Consider the following 23,342-nt stretch of genomic DNA (forward strand, 5'->3'; position numbering starts at 1 on the left):
GAACATGTTTTAATCACAATCTCTACATTCACCCATGTATATAAACACACACACACACACTAAGCAGAACATTCATGAAACAATACTTATCATTACTATGAACAATGCAGGTTGGCACTTTATATCCTAAATTTCACCCAAAGTCAAAATCCATTGAAATGATTTCACAACCACTAATAAGTTACAATCCTTTCCAAACACTGCACTAAACCATTGGCCTGGAAGATCAAAGTCGCCTTTAGGTCTAAAACTCTATGGCGTAAAATAGAAAGAAAAAGGGGTGGGGGGTTGTTTTTTAAAGCTTTTGATTTGTTTTTAAAGCTCATATACTATTTAAAGGCAATTTTCCTAAAAGGTTGGTAATTTTCACTAAGACCAAGAATCCTAATAAGTTTCTCAATGAATTCAAGACAGATTCAACTTCATCTGCCACTATTTTCCCCATAAAGGATATGAACAGTACTTGAATTATTTTAAAAATATTAACACTCAGAGATTAGAAGTCAGCACTCTCAAATGCTACTAGTGGGAATGTCAACAGATGTAACTCTTCTGCAGGGTAACTCTAAGTATCAAAAGTCTTTAAATATCATACCTTTCAACCTAGACACTGCAGACATTTCTAGAATTCTATCCAAAGGTAATAAAGGGTTGGGCAAAGACTAAGCAGAAAGAATCATGGCAATGTGTTTTATAATAGCTAAAAGCTGGGAGGAAAATATAAATATATAACAGGGCCATATCCAAACAATCAACTTTTATTTTGCCATTAGGAACAATAATTTAGATAAACAGTGACCTTGCTAACAGGCAATAATTTCACAATAAGGGAGGGTGGGGGAGAGCAGCACAGTTATCAACCACAATTTTTAAAAGCCTGAAAGGCTACATACAAAGGAGTTAACAACAGCAAACCAAGGAATTTATTCTCTTCTTTTGGCTTACCAACTTCTACTAATTTCCAAATAATGATCCTATATTGTCTTCTAATAAAAAAGAGAGCTACTGCATACATAGCTCTTAGAAGTCAGTAATTTTTTAAAAAATGACTCAGCAAATAAATCTACTGCTTAATTTCCCGACATAGAAATACTCTTACCTTATATTTTAGGGGAAATATCTTACTGCAAGGTTAAATCATCATTATGGTAGTGCTTCTTATTACGCATAAATCTTAACAGTATCACATGGTAGTAATTTTTCCTTGTTACAATAAATGAAAAGAACTTGGAAAAGAGCAATGAAGTTTATAAAGTTGACTGCCAAAGTTGTCAAAAGTAGTTCATTTTGAAGAGACAAACACATTTGAGGTTTCAATGCTTGTGCTGCTTAAAAGGCAGATAAGATCTTTCCACTGATTTGTAATTGTGGATCACAACAACGCAGTTGTTCTTAGGCTCCCAGGAAAGGGGTGAGAGGAGGGACTAGAAGAAGTAACACCTCAGTTTTCTTTCCACCAGAGCCAATGAGACAGCGAGCCCTGGTGATCATTATTTCATCTCTCAATCAAAGGAACCATGTTTCAGGGCAGTTTCATGAAGTCTATAAAAGCTGTCCAATTTATGAAAGTTTACTATGCTCTATAATTCACCTATCAAATATGCCAGAGCAGGGAGAAAACACACTGCTGACGTCTTAGAGTGTGTCATGTGCTTCTCTGGCAGAGTGGCACATTTCAAAACTACCAAAGAGAGGCATTTAAGCTGCTGGGTGATCCACCCACTCCTCCGACCCAGTCCATCTCAGCTCGGGCACAGCTGGAGCTGTCCGTGTTCTGTTTTACGCATGTCTCCAACATGGGAAAAATAAAGGCAGAGGCACTGGGATACAACGAAAGCAACGCAGAGAGAGAAATGTATAGCTTAGAATGGAAGTTGAGAATGGAATCAACTTAACAAAAGATGTGCAAGACTTCACACTAAGAACTGCCAAGACCCTGCTCAAGAGAAACTGAAGAAGACTTAAATGGTCAAGAGATATACTGGGCTTATGGGTCAGAAGACTCAACATTCGTTAAAGATGGAAATTCTCCCCAAAATGATCTTTAGACTCAATGCGGTTCTGATCATAATCCCATAATCGTCATAGAATTTGACAATTTCATTCAAAAATGAGTATGAAAACCAAAAGGACCTAAAAGAATCAAAACAAGGTTTTTAAAGTTGACTTATTGTACAGTGTGGTGTTGGCAACAGGATAGCCATAGATCACAGAACAGAACAGAGGCCAGAAAAGCAACTACAAACAAGCGGGGAACTGACTTTTTGACAGCGTACTACAGCAATTCAGTGGGAAGAGGATAGGCTCTTAACCCAACAGAGCCGGAATGACTAGATGGCTGTATACAAACAGGAATAATGATATTCTTACCTCACACTATATACAGAAATTAACTCTAAAAAGATCAAAGACCTAAATGTCAAAGCTAAGCTCTCACAACGATGCTGGTCCAAACATGGTAGTCACTAGCTACGTGTAGCTGTTTTAAGTTTAAATGAAGTATAATCAAATATAATTAAAAATCCAATTCAATTTAAATGTAATTAAAAACTCAGTTCCTAAATCAAACTGGACACACTTCTCGAGCTTAAGAGCTACATACGGCTCATGACGACCCAAGTGGATGGCGCAACTGTGGAAAATGGGAACGAATCTAGTGAAAGAAAGGTCAGTGTTTGGTAAGGCTACGGTGGGGTCAGGCTCTGACTCCAGGACGCAAGGAGCTTCTGGGGGTGATAGAAACGTTCTTATCTGGATTGTGGAGGAAGTTGCAGGGGTATGTAAATTTGTCACACAGTACACTTTAAGTGGGTACAATCTGTTTTATAAAAATCACACCTCAATAAAATTGATTCAAAAACAAAAATGGAGATTAGCAAAGGGAAAGGGCAGAGGGAGACATGTACATATAGGCACCTGTGTATATGAAGAATATATCTAGTACTTTGACTATGCTAGTTTGGACAATTTATTCCAATTTCTTACTCAGTTATTCTCTTTACATTTGCAGAAGGTGACTGTATGAATACACTGCACTTTCTTATGCAGACTTATTTATTTATGGTCAGATTCTGGTTGGCTGACGAGAAAGGGCACAAAGATGTCATGCTGGCCCCAGATGTCATACTTGGCCAACCAATGCCAGTGAGCGCTCACGGTGCACTGTGCGGGGTTAGACACTGGGGCTCCAGAACAAAAAGGAGCGCCACAGCCTTGTAAGAGAGACAGGCGTGCACACCATTTCAACGCCAAAGAATAAACCAAGTCAGATCAGGTGAAGGAGAGAAGGTGGGGTGCTGGTCTCTACAAAGCCCTGACAAGGCAAGCAAGGGGAGCAAGGGTCCAGAGGTCTGAGGAGTCATGAGGGGAACGGGACAGAATTCAGTCTGGTTGGAGCGCTGGGTTTTTGGGAGGGAAGAATGAGAGGCGGGGGGCAAAGAGGACAGAAGGGAAGAGCTAGAGGGTGAAACTCCCGGTAGCTAGTCCTAGCCAAGCCTTGTTCCTGAAGGCTACAGGGAGCGAGTGAAGGGCAGAGGCAGGGCGAAGACAACCACAGTTGGCAGCAGGATCAAGGGTGGGCTGAAGAGGGAGAAGAAAACCCCAGGAAGGAAGGAGGAAACCAGCTTTCATTCAGGTCCATTCCTCCTTCCTCATGTATTTCTTTGTCTTTGGAGAAAGGAAGGCTGAGGCAGGGATGAGCAAGCATTCAAGAGATCCTTGCCTTCTGCCTCTGTAATTTCCTGTAATTTAACAAATGTGAAAAGTGTGGCATGTGAATTTCTCAGCTGACTTGTAAAGAATCTATCCAGAGAGAAAGCAGCGAGGGAGATGGCCATTATCACAAGACACAGCAGGAACACACCTGAGACCAGGAACAGCAATGATGTATGTGACTCAGGGGTCACCACCGTGGCTCAGCTCCTGCAGGCAAGGAGGCAGAGCCAACTGTGGTGGCACTGAGTCCTCCTGGGTCCACGAGGGGTCCCGTCATCCTTCCTACGGACCAGCAGTACTCCAACCAGGCACTGCTGCTCAAACTGAGCTGGCATGAAGAAAAAACACATTGGCCATTTCTGATGCAGACCCCTGGCTTCCCACTAATAGATGCAATGGGGCAAGACCAGAGGTCAGCATACTTTTCTTAAAAGGTCAGAATGTGTACAGATTTTAGATGGCTGTCAGCCACATGGTCTCTGTTGCAACTACTACTCAATTCTGCCACTGAAGCACGAAAAAAGCCACAGACAACAGCTGTGGCTGGGGAGGGAGAGGGTATACAGGACAGAGGTAAGAGCTAGATGTTGGAACTCCTGGTTTCACAGACACAGACATGACTGTTTGCAATAAAACTATTTATGGGCACTGGAATTTGAAGTTTACATAATTTTCACATGTCTTAAAATAATACTGTTAAGTTTTTCAAAGTATTTAAAGTGCAAAACACTATTCTTAAACTGCTGTGCTAAGGATAAAGAAGATTGGGCAGAGGGTCAAATCTGGCCTCTCGCTGTAGTCTGCTGACCCTTGAGTAAGTCAAACTTCCTGGAGCAGAAATAAGGAGTATTTGAAAAGATGTAAATTTGGTGATCTATAAACCAGTGATTCCCTATCTTTTCACCAACAAATGTCACAATTCTACACATGGACTTTCTTTACATTTCTAATATTCACTAAGTAGAAAAATATACAATGATAAAAAGCTACTAAGCACTAAGTAATGTACATAAATATGAATTTTATTAACACAGTCTTTACATACGTGGTAGTACAATACACACAACATTGTTTCTTCAATCTACAAAGTTTAACGTGCACAGAATGCAGAGGCCGCCTTGCGGAATTCGCAGTTGGGATTACTGCTCCAGATGAACGTGATCATCGGTTCCAAGGACACAGCCAAGGAAGGCTTCTCACCCTCTATTAACGGATAACCTTTGTAATCAAAACAGGCCATCATCCATGGTTAGAATGGCTCTAAGTCTGCCTGTAACCAGGGCAAAGAACTCTCCAGGGCACCTGCCGAGTCTAATGGATAAAAAGTGAGTTTTAGGGGCTCCCTAACAAACACCCTTCTTTGACTCCTCCTTCAGGGAATGGCGGTGGTGGGTGGACTGCAATGGGAGGAAGGAGAGGTAGTTCTAAGAGTTTGGTTGATGGTGATTTTTTTTTTAAACATACAACTGAAAGACAGGAAAGAAAGAGAAAAAGAAGATCCTTGTATTGCAAAACAGATTGGGGGATTTTTACTGGTATTAAGTTGGTATGACCTGGGAAATGGTTCTAAAAACAGGAACCGTAGTTTCTGGCAATACAAAAACCTGCAATAATCAGAATTCTGATTCAGACTTTATTTTGATGTGACCATAAAGATACCAGAACTATACTAGAGTTCTATACTAGAACTCTGCAAAGCTGATGCCTCTAATAAAGACTGACCACCTTGGTTCCTATTACTTCCCCAAAGGGAAGGCGGACTCAATCAGCCAAGTTAAAAGTGGGGAAGTACTCACCTGAGACGGGTAAAGTGCAGACTGTTATCTGGAGATGTAAGTGTATGTTCTGGAGGGAGAACGGGTCTCATTCTGGGCACTGGGAGGCACATTTAAGAAATCCCAAATCAAAATCGTGTCATCGTGCGAGCTGCTGATGATCTGAAATTCATCAAACTGTAGCCGAAACACACGTCCAGAGTGTTCCTGGGAAACACATCAGCTTGATGAATAAAACGAGCCCTTGACAATCCCTCTTATCTCATTAGCAGGGAGCTGGCACAGGCTAAAAATACAGCTCCTTATCCAGGTTTCCTAAATAAGTATCCAGAGCTTACTGAGCTTTGCCCTTCACCCAAGGAACACATATTCTCTACTTCTACGTCAAGGGTTTTCTTTAACTTTGTATTCTAGATTCTGGCCCATTAATATGTCAAAGAAGAAAAACTGCCTGATCGTCTCACAACAATATTTAATACCTATTCTTGATACACTGTAAAAACTAGGCCCAGAAGGACAGTGTTTTTAACGTGACCAAGCATACCTTTCTCAAACCACAGCCAACATCGGAATTAATGGTGAAATATCAGAAGTATTCCTATTAACAATCAAGAAGGAAACAAGAATGGCCCTGACTACAGTTCTGCATGTTCTAGTCAACGCAAACAGGGAAGAAATAGAAGCTAGAACTATTAAAAATAAGAAAAATCAATCCATATTTTCAGACAACTGTCTCCTCAAAGATACAAGAAAAGCAAACAGATTATTAGAAATAATGAGCTTGGTGAAGTAAGCTTGCTAATAAGCTTGCTAAAATAAAATGAACATAAAAAAACAAGTATTCCTGTATGCCAGCAATAATGCCTAGAATACAGATTGAGGGGAAAGTTCACCATAACATACAAAACGTGCTGTGTTGTGAAACACAACCCAGCCACAGACACCCATATTAGGAAATCTCCGAAACCTGCAGACAGGAAATGCTTCACGCTCCAGGAGGAAACCAGTCCATCTACAAATGAGGAGGCCTGCTTTCACATTTTAAGCTGTGTTAACACTCCCGAGGAAAGAGCTCGCAGTGACATGAATGTAAAATCGTCTCTGATTTTGCCTAAACTAATGGAAGAGTCCATTTGGCAGAAGGACCGCTGTGAGATGTAGAAGCTTTCCTGTGATGGGCTCAGGGAGGTCTATCTGCAGGTGGCCAACTGCCAACACAGGGAAGCACTTCCCATTCCAACAGATCACATACCACCAATGTGCGCAGACACAACGTGCTTGCTGGGGCTCGGGGGTCGAGAGCAGCTTGCAAGTCCCAAACTTTGATTTTCCTAGAAAGGAGAATGAGATCACAATGAGTGGGAAAGTTAAGGTTCTACACACTGTCAAGCATTTCCTTGACAAAAAGGAATGCATTTGAACTGCCTATATTAAAAGATAGTGGGGAACCTGCTGATGTTTTGACAAGGTATTTAAACCAATTACACTTGCTTTGGAAGAAATAAGGACCTACACATTCTCAGAATTGCTGAAATAGTGAAGAACTATTATTTGAGGGGATACAAGAAAACAACTTCATGTTATCTAAATTCAATTCCTGACTTGATAATCTGTGTCACCAAATTCATTCATCAGGGGGCTCTCTAGGGCTGAGTAGGTGCCACTGACAGAAGCTAGGGCTCTTGGTGAAATTCCAAGGATACCTTTCTCCAAACTAAGCAAACGCTGAAAGTTAATAATAGGAGTATGAACATACCAACTCACTCAGTGAAGTATATATAAGGTCATCTTGAAAGGTTTATGGTTGCCATTTGCTCATTTTAAAAGTCATGCGGCTTTTTAAAGAGGATGTACCAAAAGGGGAAAAAGAAATTTATCACTGAACTCACCATACACACACAAAAAAGCCTGGTTTAATTTAGGGCTGGGACAAAGAACTGAATTTCCGCACAGCCTAAGCTACTCCCTTCAGTTTATGATAATGGTTAAAAGCATAAACTTAGTTCCTCTGGGCCTGAGTGTCCCCACACATCAAGTGGTGTCACACCTGCCATCCACCATCACGAAGGAAATATTAACACCTAACACAGGGCCCGGCAATACACGGCTGCCTCATAAGCAGTACTTCCTGTTCCTCTTCATATAGTTATGGCTGTGCCATTTGAAAATCTGAAACACATACCCATCATAGGCCCCGCTGACAATCCTCTTGTTATCAAACCGGATGCATCGGACTAGTTCTTCATGTCCCTCGAGGACTCTCAAACAGGCACCACATTCAATGTCCCACAGCCTTCAGTGAAAAACAGAGCTCTATGAGCCAGCCTCGCACATGACCACACTATCCACACCATCTTCGCTGTCCTGGGAGCCCTTATTTCTGTTTCACTCCTGCCACATTACACACATTCAAAGACACATGTGTGTATCTTATTCAGGTATTTTTTAAGAACTTGGGAAGAAGCCTTACTTTTCATTGGATTTCATTTTATATAGTTTGAAACTTTTAAAAATCATGTTGTTCTTATTTAAATAAGACCAACAAACAAGAAATTTCAATTATGTTTAGTTCCTAGGCATTCTAGTAAAGTCTGAATTGATGAAACCAAGGAGTCAAATGATCTGGGAAGGATTTTTCTGGGGGAGATGAGGATTGTAGGCTGTAAAGAAGAAAAAGCATATGGGTGTAGGGGAGATGAGAGAGATGGCCCAGAGGGTTAGGCTTCCAACCCAGGCACTTGAAGCCTGGAGGCCATGAGGCCCACTGTGATTAGGATCAGTGGACCAGCTGGTGGTCTCCTCTCCCGATTAGCTTAGGGACATCCCCTTCCTACGACAGACTGCAACCTCAGGCTACCCAGCGCACAGTGGGTATCTCTCACTGGGTATATGTCTTAGAAATATGAAGTCACTGACTACATACAGCCCTTTTCTCTGTATATGATTTATGTAACAATTCTGGAAATAAGAGGTTTTTTCCTATTATCACTGATATGTCTACATTATTTGCAAAAAAGAAATCACAATAAACTAATATGCACAAAGCTATCAAATCTATACTGATGTTTTCTTAGCCTCCAGTAGTAGAGCCCAGTAGCTCCTGTCACACATCCAATGACTGTTCTACCCTAAGCAACAGCTCTCAACAATCAGTGAGGGTGGCTTCCTAACCCACTGTGAAGACAGCCAGTCAGCATTGCCCCTATGACTCCAGAGGTTTCCTTCCTTAAACTAGACAGCAATGCACATTATTTTGCAAAAGCTGAGAGATTCCAGTGAGGAAGTTATGGATTGTTTATTGCAGAAATATTACATAATGCAAAGCACAAAGAATGCAACAGAACGCAGATTCAAACTGTCAACGGACTTTTATGATATCTGCACACTTAAAATGGTAAAGAAAACTCTTGGCAGTTATAGCTGTATTGTATCTGCTTTCATTCTTTTCTTAAAAAAAAAATCTTGAACCGAACCCATATTTTGCTCAAACAGCCAATTTGTTTATAAAAGTTACCAGCAGATGTTGGGATAGTGAAAAAAAGACCTGGGATAATTAAGCAGATATTTGAGGAAACTTTTTAATACAATAAAAAGTATTTAAGGATAGGCATATTAATTAGAAAGCAAGGACAAGGAGCGTTGGGGAGAAAAGAGGGAGATAAACGACTAAACAGGAACTGATGACACTCCCATCGGTTGGGGAGAGAGGCAGGAGCTCACAGGTGAGGGAAGCAGAGCATCAGGCTCTGTTCTGAAGCATTTGGGTAGTAAGCAATTTTGGGTGGAGGTGAGGTTGTAAAACCCTGTGCACTGGGGGAATCTTGCAGGAACACCCAGGACATACACAATTCACCCACTTTAGTATGCAGAGCCAGACACACATAGAAAAATTACCTGAAGTTTGCTTATTTGAAGCAGCCCCCAGACCAAGTCTTTTGAGCATTAGGTCTGAGAGAGACGTCAACGCGATGGCAACAATGAGCCCACCGTGTTGGCACAGCCGCTTCTACCCACCTTATGGTATTGTCTGATGACCCACTGACAACCAGCCGGTCCCGGTACTGGAGGCAGGCAATGCCACGCTTGTGCCCATTCAGAGTGCGGACAAACTCACAGGTGCTCGTGCTCCAGACCTGCAGGCAATTAGCAATACTGTCAAGAATGGATGCGGAAAAGCTCTCGACAAGATACCTTAGAACAAAAGCAGAGCTGCTAAGAACGACCAAAACACTTGGCTAGGAACTCTGCTGCGGAGGCTGGGGAACAGGCTGGACAGCGCAGCGCTCTCTTGGCTGTGGAGCGAGGGAGCTGCAGTGAGGGAGCTGAGGTCTCCAGACCCTGAGATCTTCTCAAAGAGAACTTCTCCTGGAGGCTTCCAACATTCATTTGCCTAGCAGGGAAGGGTTTGGGCCAGATTTTGTTTTTATGCCAGCTGACAAGTCAAACCCAATGTAACTGATGTGAAAAGGCTTCACCTTTTACATCCTCCTCTTTTCCAGCAGAGTTTCTCAAACAGCTCCATTTGTTTTGACACACCACTCCTAATATTATGTATGTGAAATAAATAATCCCCCTTTTGTGAAGCTGTCTGCAAGACTCATATGTCCACAAACACACTTAATACAGGCCAAATGAGACACAAAGCAACCAATGTGCCCTGAATTATTTTATTAGCTGCATTTGTAGTTGAATGGGATGACTAGATATCCAGAGGTAAAAGGGTGAAGTTGAATCCCTGTGTCACACCGTATACAAAAATTTACTTCAACATGGATCAACGACCTAAATGAAGGAACTGAAACTATAACCCTCAGAAGAAAACAAGAGTAAATCTCTGTGGCCTTGTGCTAGGCCACTTCTCAGACATGACAGTAAAAGTACAGGTAACAACAACAAGAAGAAACTGGTAAGCTGAATTTCATCCAAGTTAAAAGTGTTTCAAAGGATGCTATCAAGAAAGTGAAAACGGGCTTCCCTGTCTTCACTTTCTTCCAGTGGTTAGGAATCCACCTAGCAATGCAAGGGACACTGCTTTGATCGTTGGTTGGGGAAGATCCCACGAGCCACAGAGCAACAAGCCCGTGCACCAAAGCCTGTGCTCCACAACAAGAGAAGCCACCACAATAAGGAGCCTGTGCAACGCAACAAAGAGTGGCTCCTGCTTAGCGCAGCGAGAGAAACTCCACGTGCAGCAACAAAGACCGTCCCCATAGCCAAAAAATAAAATAAATTAAGAAATTTTAAACTTTATCTGATAAGGGACTTGTAACCAGAATATGTAAAGAACTTTTGCAGCTGAATAATAAAAAGACAAATAATCTAAGCTTTGAAATGAGCAAAAGATTTAAGTAGATGTTTCTTCAAAGAACTTATAAAAATGGTCAATAAGTACATGAACAGATGCTCAACATCATTAGTCATTAGGAAAATGGAAAGCAAAACTGCAGATATAATACTACTAAACACCTTCTAGGATGGCTATAATAAAAAAGACACACACATACACACACACATGTGTTAGTGAGGATATGGAGAAATATCTGGGCTGATATTACGCAACACCTGTTTTATAATAGGGCCCAAACCCTCTTGGCTTGCAGACACTGGTCCTGCACAAATTGGTGTGATTGAGTGATGAATGAGTTGCCACAAATCCTAGTTTTTCAGCTTCCAGGCTATCCAATCTGAAGTTTGATGCAATCTAGTCTTGATGTGTGGAACTAGATACTAGAATGCTGGCCAGTATAGGTCATAAAAGGAAGGTTTCTGATGAGTCATTTTGGAAAACAGTTTGACAGTTCCTCAAAATGTTCAACACAGAGTTAACATCCCAAGACAATTAAAAATACATGTACTTGCAAAAAATCTGTACACAAATATTTATGGCAGCATTATTTATAATAGATAGAATGTGCAAACAATCAAAATATTCATGAGCCAATGAATGAATGGACACAATGTGGAAGGTCCGCACACAGAAGTTCACTTAGTCACCGCAAGGAGTGAAGCACTGATGCACGCTACAAAGCACATGGCTGAGCCCTGAAAATACCTCTCTCCCTGAAAGAGGCCAGACACAAAAAACCACACGTAACATACGATTACATCTGCCTTAAGCATCTACAATAGGCAGGTCTACAGACAGAAAGTAGCCAGGGATCAGAGGAAGAGAACAGCGGGTGACCGCTAACAGGCATGAGGTTTTTTACGGAGGGTGATGAAAATATTCTGAAACTAGTGAGAGTCAAACACCGCTATGAATATACTAAATCACTGAATGGTATGCTTTACAATAATAAATCTTATGGTACGTGAATTATATCTCAATAAGGCTGCTATAAGAATAAAAGGAAAGCTAAACGTTTTAAAAGTTCACAAGGATACTGAAATCAGCACTGCATTTACTGTGTCTGACGGATCACCCGGACTACAACTGCTTATCACATGCCTGCCTTACACCACATGTTGAGCTCCTTGGAGGCAGGGACGTGTCTTGCCCAACACTGAATCTTCAGCATCGAGCCCAGGGTCGATGATACGTCAGGCTCTCAAGGTTAGGTGAATAAATCAAATTTCAGCTCTGCCACTGACTAGCTGTGTGGTGGTCTCCAGCCCAGCCCATCTGTAAAACGTGGCTCAACAAGAGTGCTGAGAGGGTGGAGTGAGGCAGTGGTGGGAAGCACCCAGCATGCGACACGTGTCCCGCAGGGAGTTCTCTCCCCATGGAAAGGTCATCAACAGTAACAATTTCCTTTCCTGAGACAGAGGACTGCCCGTGATCCTCTTCTCAGACCTTGCCTATGACTCTAGAAACAAAGAATGAGCATGCCTTGATGTCTCACAAGCACAAATGGAGGACAATCAAGATCCTGCCAGATGTGAGGCTGGTAGAAGCCACCTCGGTTTTCTCTATGTGCAGAAGGGATGGGAATAAACAGAGTTCTCACTGTGAACATACTCACTTTGATGGTCCTGTCCCCAGAGGCAGACACTATGTACTTGTCGTCAAAGTCCACGACGTTGACAGCAGCCCGGTGGCCGACAAGGACCCGGCGCAGAGTGATGTCGGTGGCAGAGGCCATGTCCCACACGGCGATGGAGCGGTCCTTGGAGCAGGTCACCATCAGCCCGTTGCTGAAGCGCAAGTGGAGCACAGCCTCGTTGTGGTGGATCAACGTGTTCAAAACTTCGCCCGTGTTCACATCCCAGACTCTAAAGCAGAACAGAAGAGCACAATGCTTAATTACTGAGACAACCAGGAAGAGACTCCAGAGTCTGTGCTCTGGGCCCACTATTAGCACTAACCCTAAGAGCAGGCTGGGGAAGTGTGGACTTCACATGTACTTGGTGACTGGGACCTGACACCATGCTTAAAAGGAGCCCCCAGAAGCAATTTTTCTATATGCGAAGAAATGTTCAGATGGTTTCAAAAAGGTCAGTTCTGCCCAGGTATTCAGGGATGGTGTTTGCAGGCTTGTGCTGGTGACAAAAAATGATTCAAGACATCCTTGGGCTTTGCAATGAGCCCAAGATGACAGAGAAGATGGCTTGGTGGCTGGGTTTCAAGCATGAGGTTTTTTATGACCTTTGGCAAGCTTCTGAGTCTATTGTTTATCCACTGCAAACTGGAGACTGTAAGTCATGGTATCTCCTCAATCACCACACCAGTCTATTTACCCGACCGCTTTATGGACAAAGTCAGCATCTCCAGCTCCTTTAGCCTTGAGGGACGGGGTTCTTAGGGGCAATCCGTCACGTCACAACTTTTCTGTAACCCCAAACTCCTAAGGGTACAAGTTCGTGTGGAGGAGGGAGGAAGATTCATGTTTCTGGGGCTGAGACATGATCTGTGTCGGCAGGAGCAACCTGAAGCCCCGAGTCAGGCAAAGGATATAGGCGTGCTGGCAACTATCTCTATCTCTTAGGTGTGCCTGTAAAACAACCCTCTTCAAGTCTCTGACTCACCCTAGGAGAGGCATTTCCTTTCCTCCACACGGCAGGCCTTTCTCCGGCTACCGGCAGGCCTTTCTCTGGCTACCAGCATTCCAGCTGAGGCTGTACCGTATTATCTCTAGGCTCTGGTGAACTCATCACTACACCAAAATCCAAAACTATCTGGAGTGAAAAACGTCCTTGTCCCAGGGGTTTAGGAGTAGATCCAAGTAAGGTTTCCATTCTACTCTCAATCCCAACCAGCGACCTCAGCTTCCCTTCTACTACAGAACACTGCCACTTCTGTCTTCATCACCTGGGCCTTGTTGATGGCATCTGAGAACTGGAGTCTCCACTACTGGAAAGGCTACATAATATCAACACAGTCTTGAATGATAAAAATGCAAGGCTCAAAATTAACTATATGAGTAAATTATTTGCCTCTCTGGCCTCGGTTTCCCCAAACTACACCTATATAAAAGAAGATACTATTCACCTATTTGAAAAGGTTTCCGTGAGAATTCAACAGGAAAACATCATACAAAATATCTGGCACATTATTTAAATTGCTGCAAATAACTGCCTCCGAGTCTTTCTAGTATCCGTAGGTTACTACCCATCACACTCCTGCAACACCCTGCCTCCTTCCTCTACCCTCTGGAGCATGGTCTCCGGGGAAAAGCTAGCTTGATACGAGGTAATGTGCTTTTACAGGAAAGCAGGTTGCCATCTCCATAACGTATGGCAATGGGAATAGGACCTACTTAACAAAGTTAGCTTTCCTGTCTATTTGGCTCTAATGCAGCTGTACCAAAAGTGGTTTTTAAATAGAGCATAAAAAAACATATACACGGTATGCGTGTACTTTATTGCAGAAGAGGGTATGAACCTCAGTCTTCTCATGGAAGGTATACAAGTTCAGACGAGTGAAGCCATATCCTCACCTCACTGTGGAGTCTGAAGAGCCAGTAACAATGACACGTTCATCATACTGGAGACACAGGACAGAGCCAGTGTGGCCCGTTAACACTTTCAAACATTCCAAGCTGGTTTTATCCCAAATCTATTGAGACAAGATCAACCACAAACAGTAATTTAGTATATCACATTCTGATAAATGTTGTTATCTCACCTTATTTTCTGAATCATAAAACAAAACAAAGCTGTGTTCCAGTAAATAAGAGCAATAAACATCAAACAGGTGGTAAATGACGAGAGGGGAAGAGGCAATACTGAACAACTTCCAGAACAGATGTACTATTTGGGTTACTTTGTCCCCGTAACTACTGTGTCCATTATACTTAGCAGCCTTATATAAAGAGAATTTTTAAATAAACTCTGCGAAAAGAGTTGGCTCGCCCTCTGGAGAACAATATGACGGTATTAAGAGTCTTTAAGAACACACACCCTTCAACCCATGACATTGTTTATGAAAAATTTAAGATGAAAAATGTTCAGCATCTTACAAAAAATTTCACAGAAAATTATGGAGAGTTTTTAATGAGAAAATACAATGCTTTATTAAGTTATGTCTTTCGAAAAATCAGACTAAAAGTCATCCATGTAGTGACATAAACACTATGTTTGTTTTAAAGCAAAGATTAAAAGGAAGTAAAATGGTGACAGTTGGATCTATACTCTGAGTGTTGTTTTTCTCCCTTCTTTTGATCTCTCCAGTGGTTTCCAAGTTTTTGAGACTGTTCACAAATAATGGGAAAGATGGGAAGTGATTTTCTTCGAAGAATGTATTGTTAAAAATAGATTCTTGTGGACCTATTTCTTGGAGCTTCCCTGGTGGTTCAGATTGTAAAGAATCCGCCTGCAATGCAGGAGACCTGGGTTCAATTCCTGGGTCAGGAAGATCTCCTGGAAAAGGGAATGGCTACCCACTCCCTTGCCTGGGGAATTCCAAGGATGGAGGAGCCTGGCGGGCTACAATCCACGAGGTCACAAAGAGTCAGACATGACTGAGTGACTGACTAGCACTTTCACCTCTTTCTTCCCTTGTAAAAATACTATCATAATTTGCAGTGTTCCTAAAGTTAACTACAAATGGCCAATGCAAATTATGATAGTATGTTCTCACAAAAAACATGCATGCATATGTTTACAGTGGCTCTCTCTATTCATAATTGTGAAAAACTATAAACGCAAATGTCCTTCAATAGGTAAATGGATAAACACACTGTGGTGTAACCATAAAAAGGAATGCCACTCAGCAATAATAAGGAATCAACTACTGTTAAATGCCACAATGTAGCAGAATCTCAAGCACAATGCTAAGTATAAAAACCTAGACTCAAAAGGTTTTACTATGTGAGTCCACTTACAGGACATTCTCAAGAAGGCAAAATTATTGGGACAGGAAAAAAAAAGATCAGTAGTTGTCAGCACCTGAGGAACAAAACAGGTGAACACAAAGAAGCAGGACCAAGAATCTGGGGGATGGCAGAACTGTTTTGGATCCTGATTACCGTTATGGTTGTACAACTATCTGTGCTTATCAAAACTCACAGAACTTTATACCAAAAGAGCATATGTAAATTATAACCAGAAGTTAGAAAATCACACATTTTCTTAAATATGAGAAAATAAGCTACAAACAATATGAAAAAAATTCGTTAGCGCCATTAAACCTTAAACACAAAGAAATGATCCAGTTTATCTACTACTGAAACGTGCATAAAAACTATAAATTGCTCTATCATTCTTTTGTGTTACCAACTTAGCCTTTCACAGAAACCATAAAAGGCAATGACTCTTGATTTATGTGCAAGTTAGCAACACTTTCACCAGCTAGCAAAGTAACCAAGAGCCCTGTGATACTGGGATATTCTCTACTTGCACCTAAATACAGAATACAGCAAGTGAATGTGCTTCGGGAAGGGAAAGCAGTGAGAGGATCCAGGGGTCTAGTGTTAGTAGAGGGCAGACAGCTGCCAAGACTGAGTGAAAGAGATAAAAACCAATCAGGAGGAAATGGAGACTTTGCATCTAGCGTCTAACATGTAGCCACAGTTCTAAAAATAACGCATACCAAATGCAGTCATTTACCTTAATGGAATTGTCTCGCAGGCCGCTGATAATTTTCTCGTCGTCATACTGTAAGCAGTAGACGCCTTTGCTGTTCTCAGAGCGGCACTGGATCCGCTGCAGGTTGTGCCGCCCACACCGCCAGTTAGACTCTATGGTCTGGGGAAAGGGGGCGAGAGATGAGCTTCCGCGACTCAGCTGCTCTGTCAGCGTGCAGTCTCTGGCATTTCAGAAACAGCACACCGCGGGTACTCCATCTTGGTCTGATAGCTGTCTGTGGATAGGAATTAAACTCTTTTCCAAGTAAGACATGAGCCCAACAATAGTTTTCCTCAAACGGTCACTGCCCATCTGGCAACTATCACAAGATTTCCAATGAGTGTGGGTTGGGTTTGGAAAAAATGGCCTAGATACAATTCAACAGGCTTAAACAATGCTATTTGCACCCAAAACATACAAACAAATAGTAACTCACTGGATCATTCTTTACTGCCACTTAAAATATTTGGCAGAAGACCACCACTAACATAAGTATATACTAACAACCTGTGTATCTATGCAAAACACTGATTGTTTTGATCAGTGAGAAAATACACTGAAAACTACCACATGCTAACCACTACAGAAAGAACTGTGTCATCCATTTCTAATCTTCCCCTTCAGAGTAAGAATGGCACATTCCAGTCCTGATTTTCATTCTTTCATCATTCATTCAACACTTACTGAGATGCTGGATACTCCGGGTACTGAATGACTGACTGTGCCAGGCAAGGGGATGAAAAGATGGACAGGAAGCATAGCTGGATACACACTAAATCATGTTTATTTGGTTCAGTGATCCATGCATTAACCTTGGAAGGAAGTTCTCATTATTTTCCTTTTACAAACAAGGAGTTTAACCTGCCTGGGGCCACAAAACTAGTAACTGGATGAGCTGGCAACCACACCCAGTTCCTTCCTGACTCTGAGCCTACGGTTTTCCTTTTAAAATATACAGTGTCCACCAAGTATAGAGGCAATGAACACAGAACTTAGAAAGGTCAGTCACAACCCCACATGAAATATCAGTGTCAAGTTAGTGATTAAAAACTCTAAGTGCTGCAGGACTTACAGCGTCTTCTACAGTGCTATGGCCTGAGACCAGTGGGCAAAGTTTAACGAGGAGGTGGGCCGTGCCCAGAACACTAGGCCTATCTCTGGTAGTGGATGTCAGGGATTTTCAGGATAAAAAGACACAATGTTTCCACTAAGGACAAGCAAAGCATAAACTCCTGATTCTTGAAATTAGGGGACAATAGAGACTACAATAATTGGTTATACTAGTTCAAAAGACATATCTGAGTAGTTAAAAGCTTAATTAATTGCTTAAGTGAAGAAAGGAGATAAATCTCATCTTTATTCACAAAGTTAAGCACTTAATTACTGGCTCTTCTGACATCTAACAAACCACATTTCTTATTTTGAAGGCAACACACTTCTGCATGCTCTAAAATGTTAAAATTTACTGAATGTTATATGCCAGGTACTATGCTTCCATAATACTATGCCATGTGTTTTATACAGCTTATAATATTCATTTGATCATCATGACTCTGAAGCCAAAATTATTATTCTCACTCTACAGAAAAAGAAATTGAGGATTGGAGACACTGATACACATATACTTAAAAAGAAAATGGCTTCTCATTTTTGGCCTCAGTGCTTAGCACAGGAAGCCTGGAAATACATGCCCTGTTCTCAGAGTTCCCATATATGGCCTTGAGAGAGGGCAGGATCACATATCTCCAACAACCAGGGGGATGCAAAGAGGTGCCACGGAGGTCCCAAGAGCGAGAAATAGCTCATCTGTCCATCTGCTACCAAATGAGAGCTGCTTAGCCATCATCATCATCTCTAGTGCGTCTATAAAATGTCAGACATAAAGCCTCATTTCAAAAACAAAAAAACAAAACAAAAATTTATTCCACTGTGGCTACTGTTATCAAGGTAGACGAAAGACCTGCCTGTATAAGCAACTTTATAAAAAGGGATCCAGACAATAAAGAATCTCTGAAATTGAACTCAGTGCTGGGAACCATTTAGAGAAATGTTATATTCTTAGAGAGTGACTGAGCCACTTCAGCATGCTAAGCACACCAAGAAAATTCTGACTTAGGAGGCAGATCTACTGGTGAGCGAAGTCGCTCAGCAGACACTGGAGTGAGCTGCCATTTCCCTCTCCAGCAGATCTTCCCAAACCAGGGACTGAACCCGGGCCTCCTGCATTGCAGATCTACTGGTAACAGTCTTACTCATGACCAATGACTCCTGTCAGTGGTTACCAGTGTTCAGGCTACACTCTTGGGGCCCAGAAAGTTGCTACTGAATGTGACTCCCTATAAACCCGAAGTATTTCAAAGATGAATACATAACCTGTCTTCTCAATATATTTGCTATTATTTTTAAAATTCAAATCACCATTCTTAGTTTTAAAACATACACAGTTGCTTTAAAATATTACTGAATCAGTAAATAGCTTTGCTGCCGTACATTTCAATGAGCAGAAAAAGCACATTTACTATCGCTATTTTGGGGGGGGGGGATTTTTTTTTTAACTTTGGTATGGGAATCCTCAAACTAAAAAGAATTTCCTACATGCCCTCCCACTACTCTAAAACGTTTTCTAGAACCCAGTGACTTAGTTATAAACTATTACTGTACTTAAAGTCCTGAGGACGCAGCAGAGAGAAGCTGGGCAAGGCAACACGATCAGCCTGTGGTACACCCATCCCCTGAGATGTCTGGACAAAGAACACTACCCAACATAGAGCGCCAAGCCAGACCTCTAGCTCCAACTCTCAAACAAGAGCCAGAGGCCAGAATCTCTCAAAAGCTCTGCTAGAATCTCTCAAAAGCTCTGCTTTCATTCTAAGTCAAGAAGATGTTAGGAAATAGCTTAGCTTCTCAAACTGAGGAGGAGCCTAATTTTCTAGAATATATTTCCAAACTTTAAAAGAAAAATCTTACCAAATAATTTTTGATGGTCATTTTAGGAAGTTCCCATCTAGGGCTATTTTAAAAATTATTAGGTTCCTGAATCCCAAAACAAAAGCAGCTTGTTTCAAAATGCCAGGAAAGGGACACTACGCCAGGTCCGGCAGCTGACTGCTCCACTGCACACCAACCCTGTGTAACTCCCAAGACCTCACTCTTCTCAAGTCTCGGGGCCACCCACAAAAGAAAGCAACACTTCCTGCTGACTGTGCCTGCCCAAAATACTACCTACCACTGTATTTGACGACCTCAACTCTTATTAGAATGCTTATATAAGCCAGGTCTTTTTCAGAAAAGAACAGACCTTTTAAAATGGAAGGCAGCCCATTGTGGCAGAAAATACCTAGGTCAATTAGCAGTTTTGGCAAATGACTTGGGACTATGAGCTGCAGTTTTTCCTCTTCTGTAAAAATGGAAACCATATACTTTCTCAAATCTACTGGAAGGATCAAATGAGATTACACGTGTAAAGTGTTTATCACAGTGCCTACAAATGGCACCAGTGATGCTCTTCTGCGTTTGTAGAGAACAATGACCAAAAGGAGTAGGCGGTGACTAGAAAAAATCTTACCAAATTGCCAGGAACTGCTGTCTTGGTCTAGGTTGATCTTCAACGCTGACCAGCCTGAGCCCTCCCCAGCCATTCCCAGGAAGGGGCTCAGCCTTCAAATGCAATTCAACAATCACCTTACTGCCAGCAGCAGGAATGCAGGCACCACAGGTGCACCTTTTTAATGGTGCAGATACCTGCCTTTCACTTGGACATCGTGCGGTATGGCTACTGTAGAGGAATATTTCATGTTTTTGAGAACTTTTAAAATCCCCTTACCCTGTGCAAATTTTCAAAATAACTGGGAAAGTAGCCATGATACACAGAGTATACAGCAGCATTTAAATTGGCAATAGAGTGAAAACAGATGTCTGAGTATGAAGGAATAACATTATTTTTAGAAGCCTAAACACAACTGGGTGGGTGGGCAAGTTTTGGCATTTTCTGGTTAGGACAATGTTAATATCAAGTCTGCAAACCACAAAAAAGCTCCCCACTTTCCCTGAATAAAATGTGGTTTATTAAAAGGTGCGATACAACACACCATCATTTTACTAGTGGTCTGTTCCAAGGAGAGGGCTTCAAAGGCTTTAATCCAGAGAATTTTTAAAAAAAAAAAAAAAAAGGAAAAAAGGCATTCTACATGAAAGAGTTTGTCCCTACTCTGAGATGACAAAGAGAAAAATCCAAGTTCAGGACATCAGAACTCTGACTGATTAAGCCTGCTCTAACAACTCCCATCTCCCTGTTGAGGAACGCCTAAGGGCATGGTAGGACAAACAGGGTTTTGGACTAAAAATTTTGGTTCTGACAATTTGAGAAATGTGGCAAAGTACCTAACAGTAAGCTCCTGTTAATAATGACGATGATGGTAACAACTAAGACTCTAGAAAGCAATGGCGTATGGTTGTTTCTTTTAGGACTGTGCCTCAGGTTTTCCAGGAATTCCTTCTTGATTCAGAGGCTCTCTAAACTCTCTCCTTCCCACCCTACCCCCTTCCCCTCTTCCCTTCTACCCGTGTGTGTGTGTGTGTGTGTGTGTGTGTGTGTGTGCACGTGCGTGCGTGTGTGTGTGTGCATGTGTGTGGCAAGAATACCCATGAGAGATGAACCTCTGCAGAAAGCTAAGAATTCTTATTCTCTCCAGGCTTCATTTCTTATATTCTCATTTCCTGAAAAATAAGGCTTGGCTACACTAAGCCAGGTTCCCTACTCTTCTTAAAAATTAGCCAATTCCTCTTGGGTCAGTGTGGAAGGGCAAGGTCATCTGCTTGTCAGAGCCAAATATGGGGATGTATAGATGACAGGAGCAGCACATGAGCTACAACTGTCAAGGCAGAGCAAGGAGAGAAAGCAAAAGGTGCTGTGAACTGGCAACCTTGCAGAGAATGTGGGGAAAAAACCACAGACTCTAAGGCTGTGTATGGATGGTATCTTGTGAGAATTACAAGCAATCAATAATCTATAAAAATCACACAACACAGTTCATGAGTATACTGCAAGGGCTCAGAAGAGGGTACCTGTAATTACTATAGTTTGCTTGTGAGGGCTTTATACCAGCCACATGGTAACAGCCAAGCCTGTGAGTCTCCCATTTGTTTGATCCATGGATCACTGAAACAACTCTTTGCTTTTCATGTCCACCCAGGAGAAGATAAAACACACTTACAAAGAGGTAAAGAACTCTATTTTGATGAAGTACCAGTGATCTCTAGTGTAAAAAAAAGCTGTATTGAGTGCAGAAGAAGGTAAGGTTGATCACAGACTCAACTACCCACTGCCTGTGTGATCATGGGCAAGCTATTTAATCTGGGTAAGCCTCAGATTCCTCAACTTTAAATCAGGACAGGGCTTACCCTTTCAAGCACTGTCCAGAGTGTAAAATGAGAAAATGAATTATAAAACACTTAAAGTATCTATGACAAGTAATCACTCCCTACGTAGTCCATTATTTTTATTATTATTACTATGAGTGAATGTACCCAAGTATAAAACACCAACCCTCACACTAAGAGATCTAGCCCACAAAAGTCTGGAGGAGACTCTTGCGGCCTACCAGTGGGTTTTCCTCAGCCACACTCTAGGAACCACACTGTAGACCACCGCGATGCAGAGGTTTTCTGTCAAATGGGATTCTGCCCTATAGCTCTGTTTTCCCTCACAGCTGCCTCCTCCACTAACTTTAAAATGTTATTTTAGCCTGAGGAAATGGTTATGTTAGGTGGTGTCACATACTGTCATGCCACAGAAAACTGAATTCATACTGTAGGTTATGATAGTACTCATGAGAATTAAAATAATCTATGTCACCAAATCTTCAATCTGATCAAAGTCCTTGCAGAGTTCCTATTTATTAATGATTGATCTTAGACATCATCCTTCTTATAATGAAGGACTTGCTAAAAATTATTCAAGGAAATTTGAAGATATGTTATAAAGAATAGTTGGGAGGAAAAAAGTAAAAAGTAATATAGTTTCTAAGATATATGCATAAGCAGTCTTAGTAAAATTACATAGGGGTAAAAGACAATCCTTCTTATCTGAAACACACACACCAATTTAAGGTCCAAGCTAACACTATGTCTCAGTTACTAATACTGTTGGAGCAATTTATTCTAAGCTTTGAACTGTCAATCAATCAATTAATTCCTAAATTTTAGGATTTGTCTGGCAAAAGCTTTAACTCACTTAAAACTTTTACTTCCCTAAAAGGTTACTTTACAGCTCATTTTAGGGAACAGAATACTCAAGACAACAGCTTGCATTTGAAATAATGATATTCCAGTCACATTCAGATTTACCATTAACCAAACAGTTCCATTAGTTCACATCACATCTGCCTTAAAAAAGAAGTGGGCGGCTACAAAAAGCACATGTTTCTCTATTAATGAATTTTGGCACAATAACTTTTATGCCTATCACCTGGGGATGAGGATTACTTCACATTTGGGAAGCCGAGTATAACTTTATGGGTGATACAGCATTGCCTAGCAAAGGTTGAACTTTTTTTTTCGCCAAGGAGGAAATAGTGAAGTAACCAAGACCTGCCAAGAACACATGTGAAAGAGTTAATGAGAAATGCCTGTGCATGTCTTTCCTGGTTCAAGGAAAAGGGCTAAATAATAAAACCGAACTAATTAGAACACATGAACAATATCAAACATCTCCAATGTCTCTCATCAAGTTCACAGAGTTTTACTGGTCTGGGGAAGCTGCACTCAAATCCAAAATGGTCCACGAGTGTAATTTGCTCTATAAAAACCACTTAACTATTGCTTAGAATCATACTGGAATCCTTTTAATGA

At 41.5% G+C, this 23,342-nt stretch overlaps 1 protein-coding gene across 7 annotated transcripts in view; it reads right to left on the bottom strand.

Moving 5' to 3' along the window:
* Nucleotides 1-23,342, bottom strand: part of FBXW11 (F-box and WD repeat domain containing 11) — a 131,234-nt gene that overhangs the window by 3,772 nt on the left and 104,120 nt on the right. For 6 of the 7 annotated variants that reach the window (XM_052659066.1, XM_052659062.1, XM_052659061.1 and 3 more), the window contains 7 exons: nucleotides 16,476-16,613; nucleotides 14,366-14,484; nucleotides 12,452-12,701; nucleotides 9,504-9,622; nucleotides 7,672-7,782; nucleotides 6,742-6,820; nucleotides 5,511-5,696 (listed from right to left, as the gene is read on the bottom strand). In XM_052659066.1, coding sequence (XP_052515026.1) covers nucleotides 5,535-5,696; nucleotides 6,742-6,820; nucleotides 7,672-7,782; nucleotides 9,504-9,622; nucleotides 12,452-12,701; nucleotides 14,366-14,484; nucleotides 16,476-16,613 — 978 coding nt within the window. In that variant the 3' untranslated portion in view covers nucleotides 5,511-5,534. Of the gene's footprint in view, nucleotides 1-4,792; nucleotides 4,933-5,510; nucleotides 5,697-6,741; nucleotides 6,821-7,671; nucleotides 7,783-9,503; nucleotides 9,623-12,451; nucleotides 12,702-14,365; nucleotides 14,485-16,475; nucleotides 16,614-23,342 lie in introns of those variants that run through there. The other variant, XM_052659060.1, reaches the window with a different exon arrangement.

This window comes from Budorcas taxicolor, chromosome 20 (genome assembly GCF_023091745.1).
Source record: "Budorcas taxicolor isolate Tak-1 chromosome 20, Takin1.1, whole genome shotgun sequence".
In the NCBI taxonomy this organism is placed as follows: Eukaryota; Metazoa; Chordata; class Mammalia; order Artiodactyla; family Bovidae; genus Budorcas; species Budorcas taxicolor.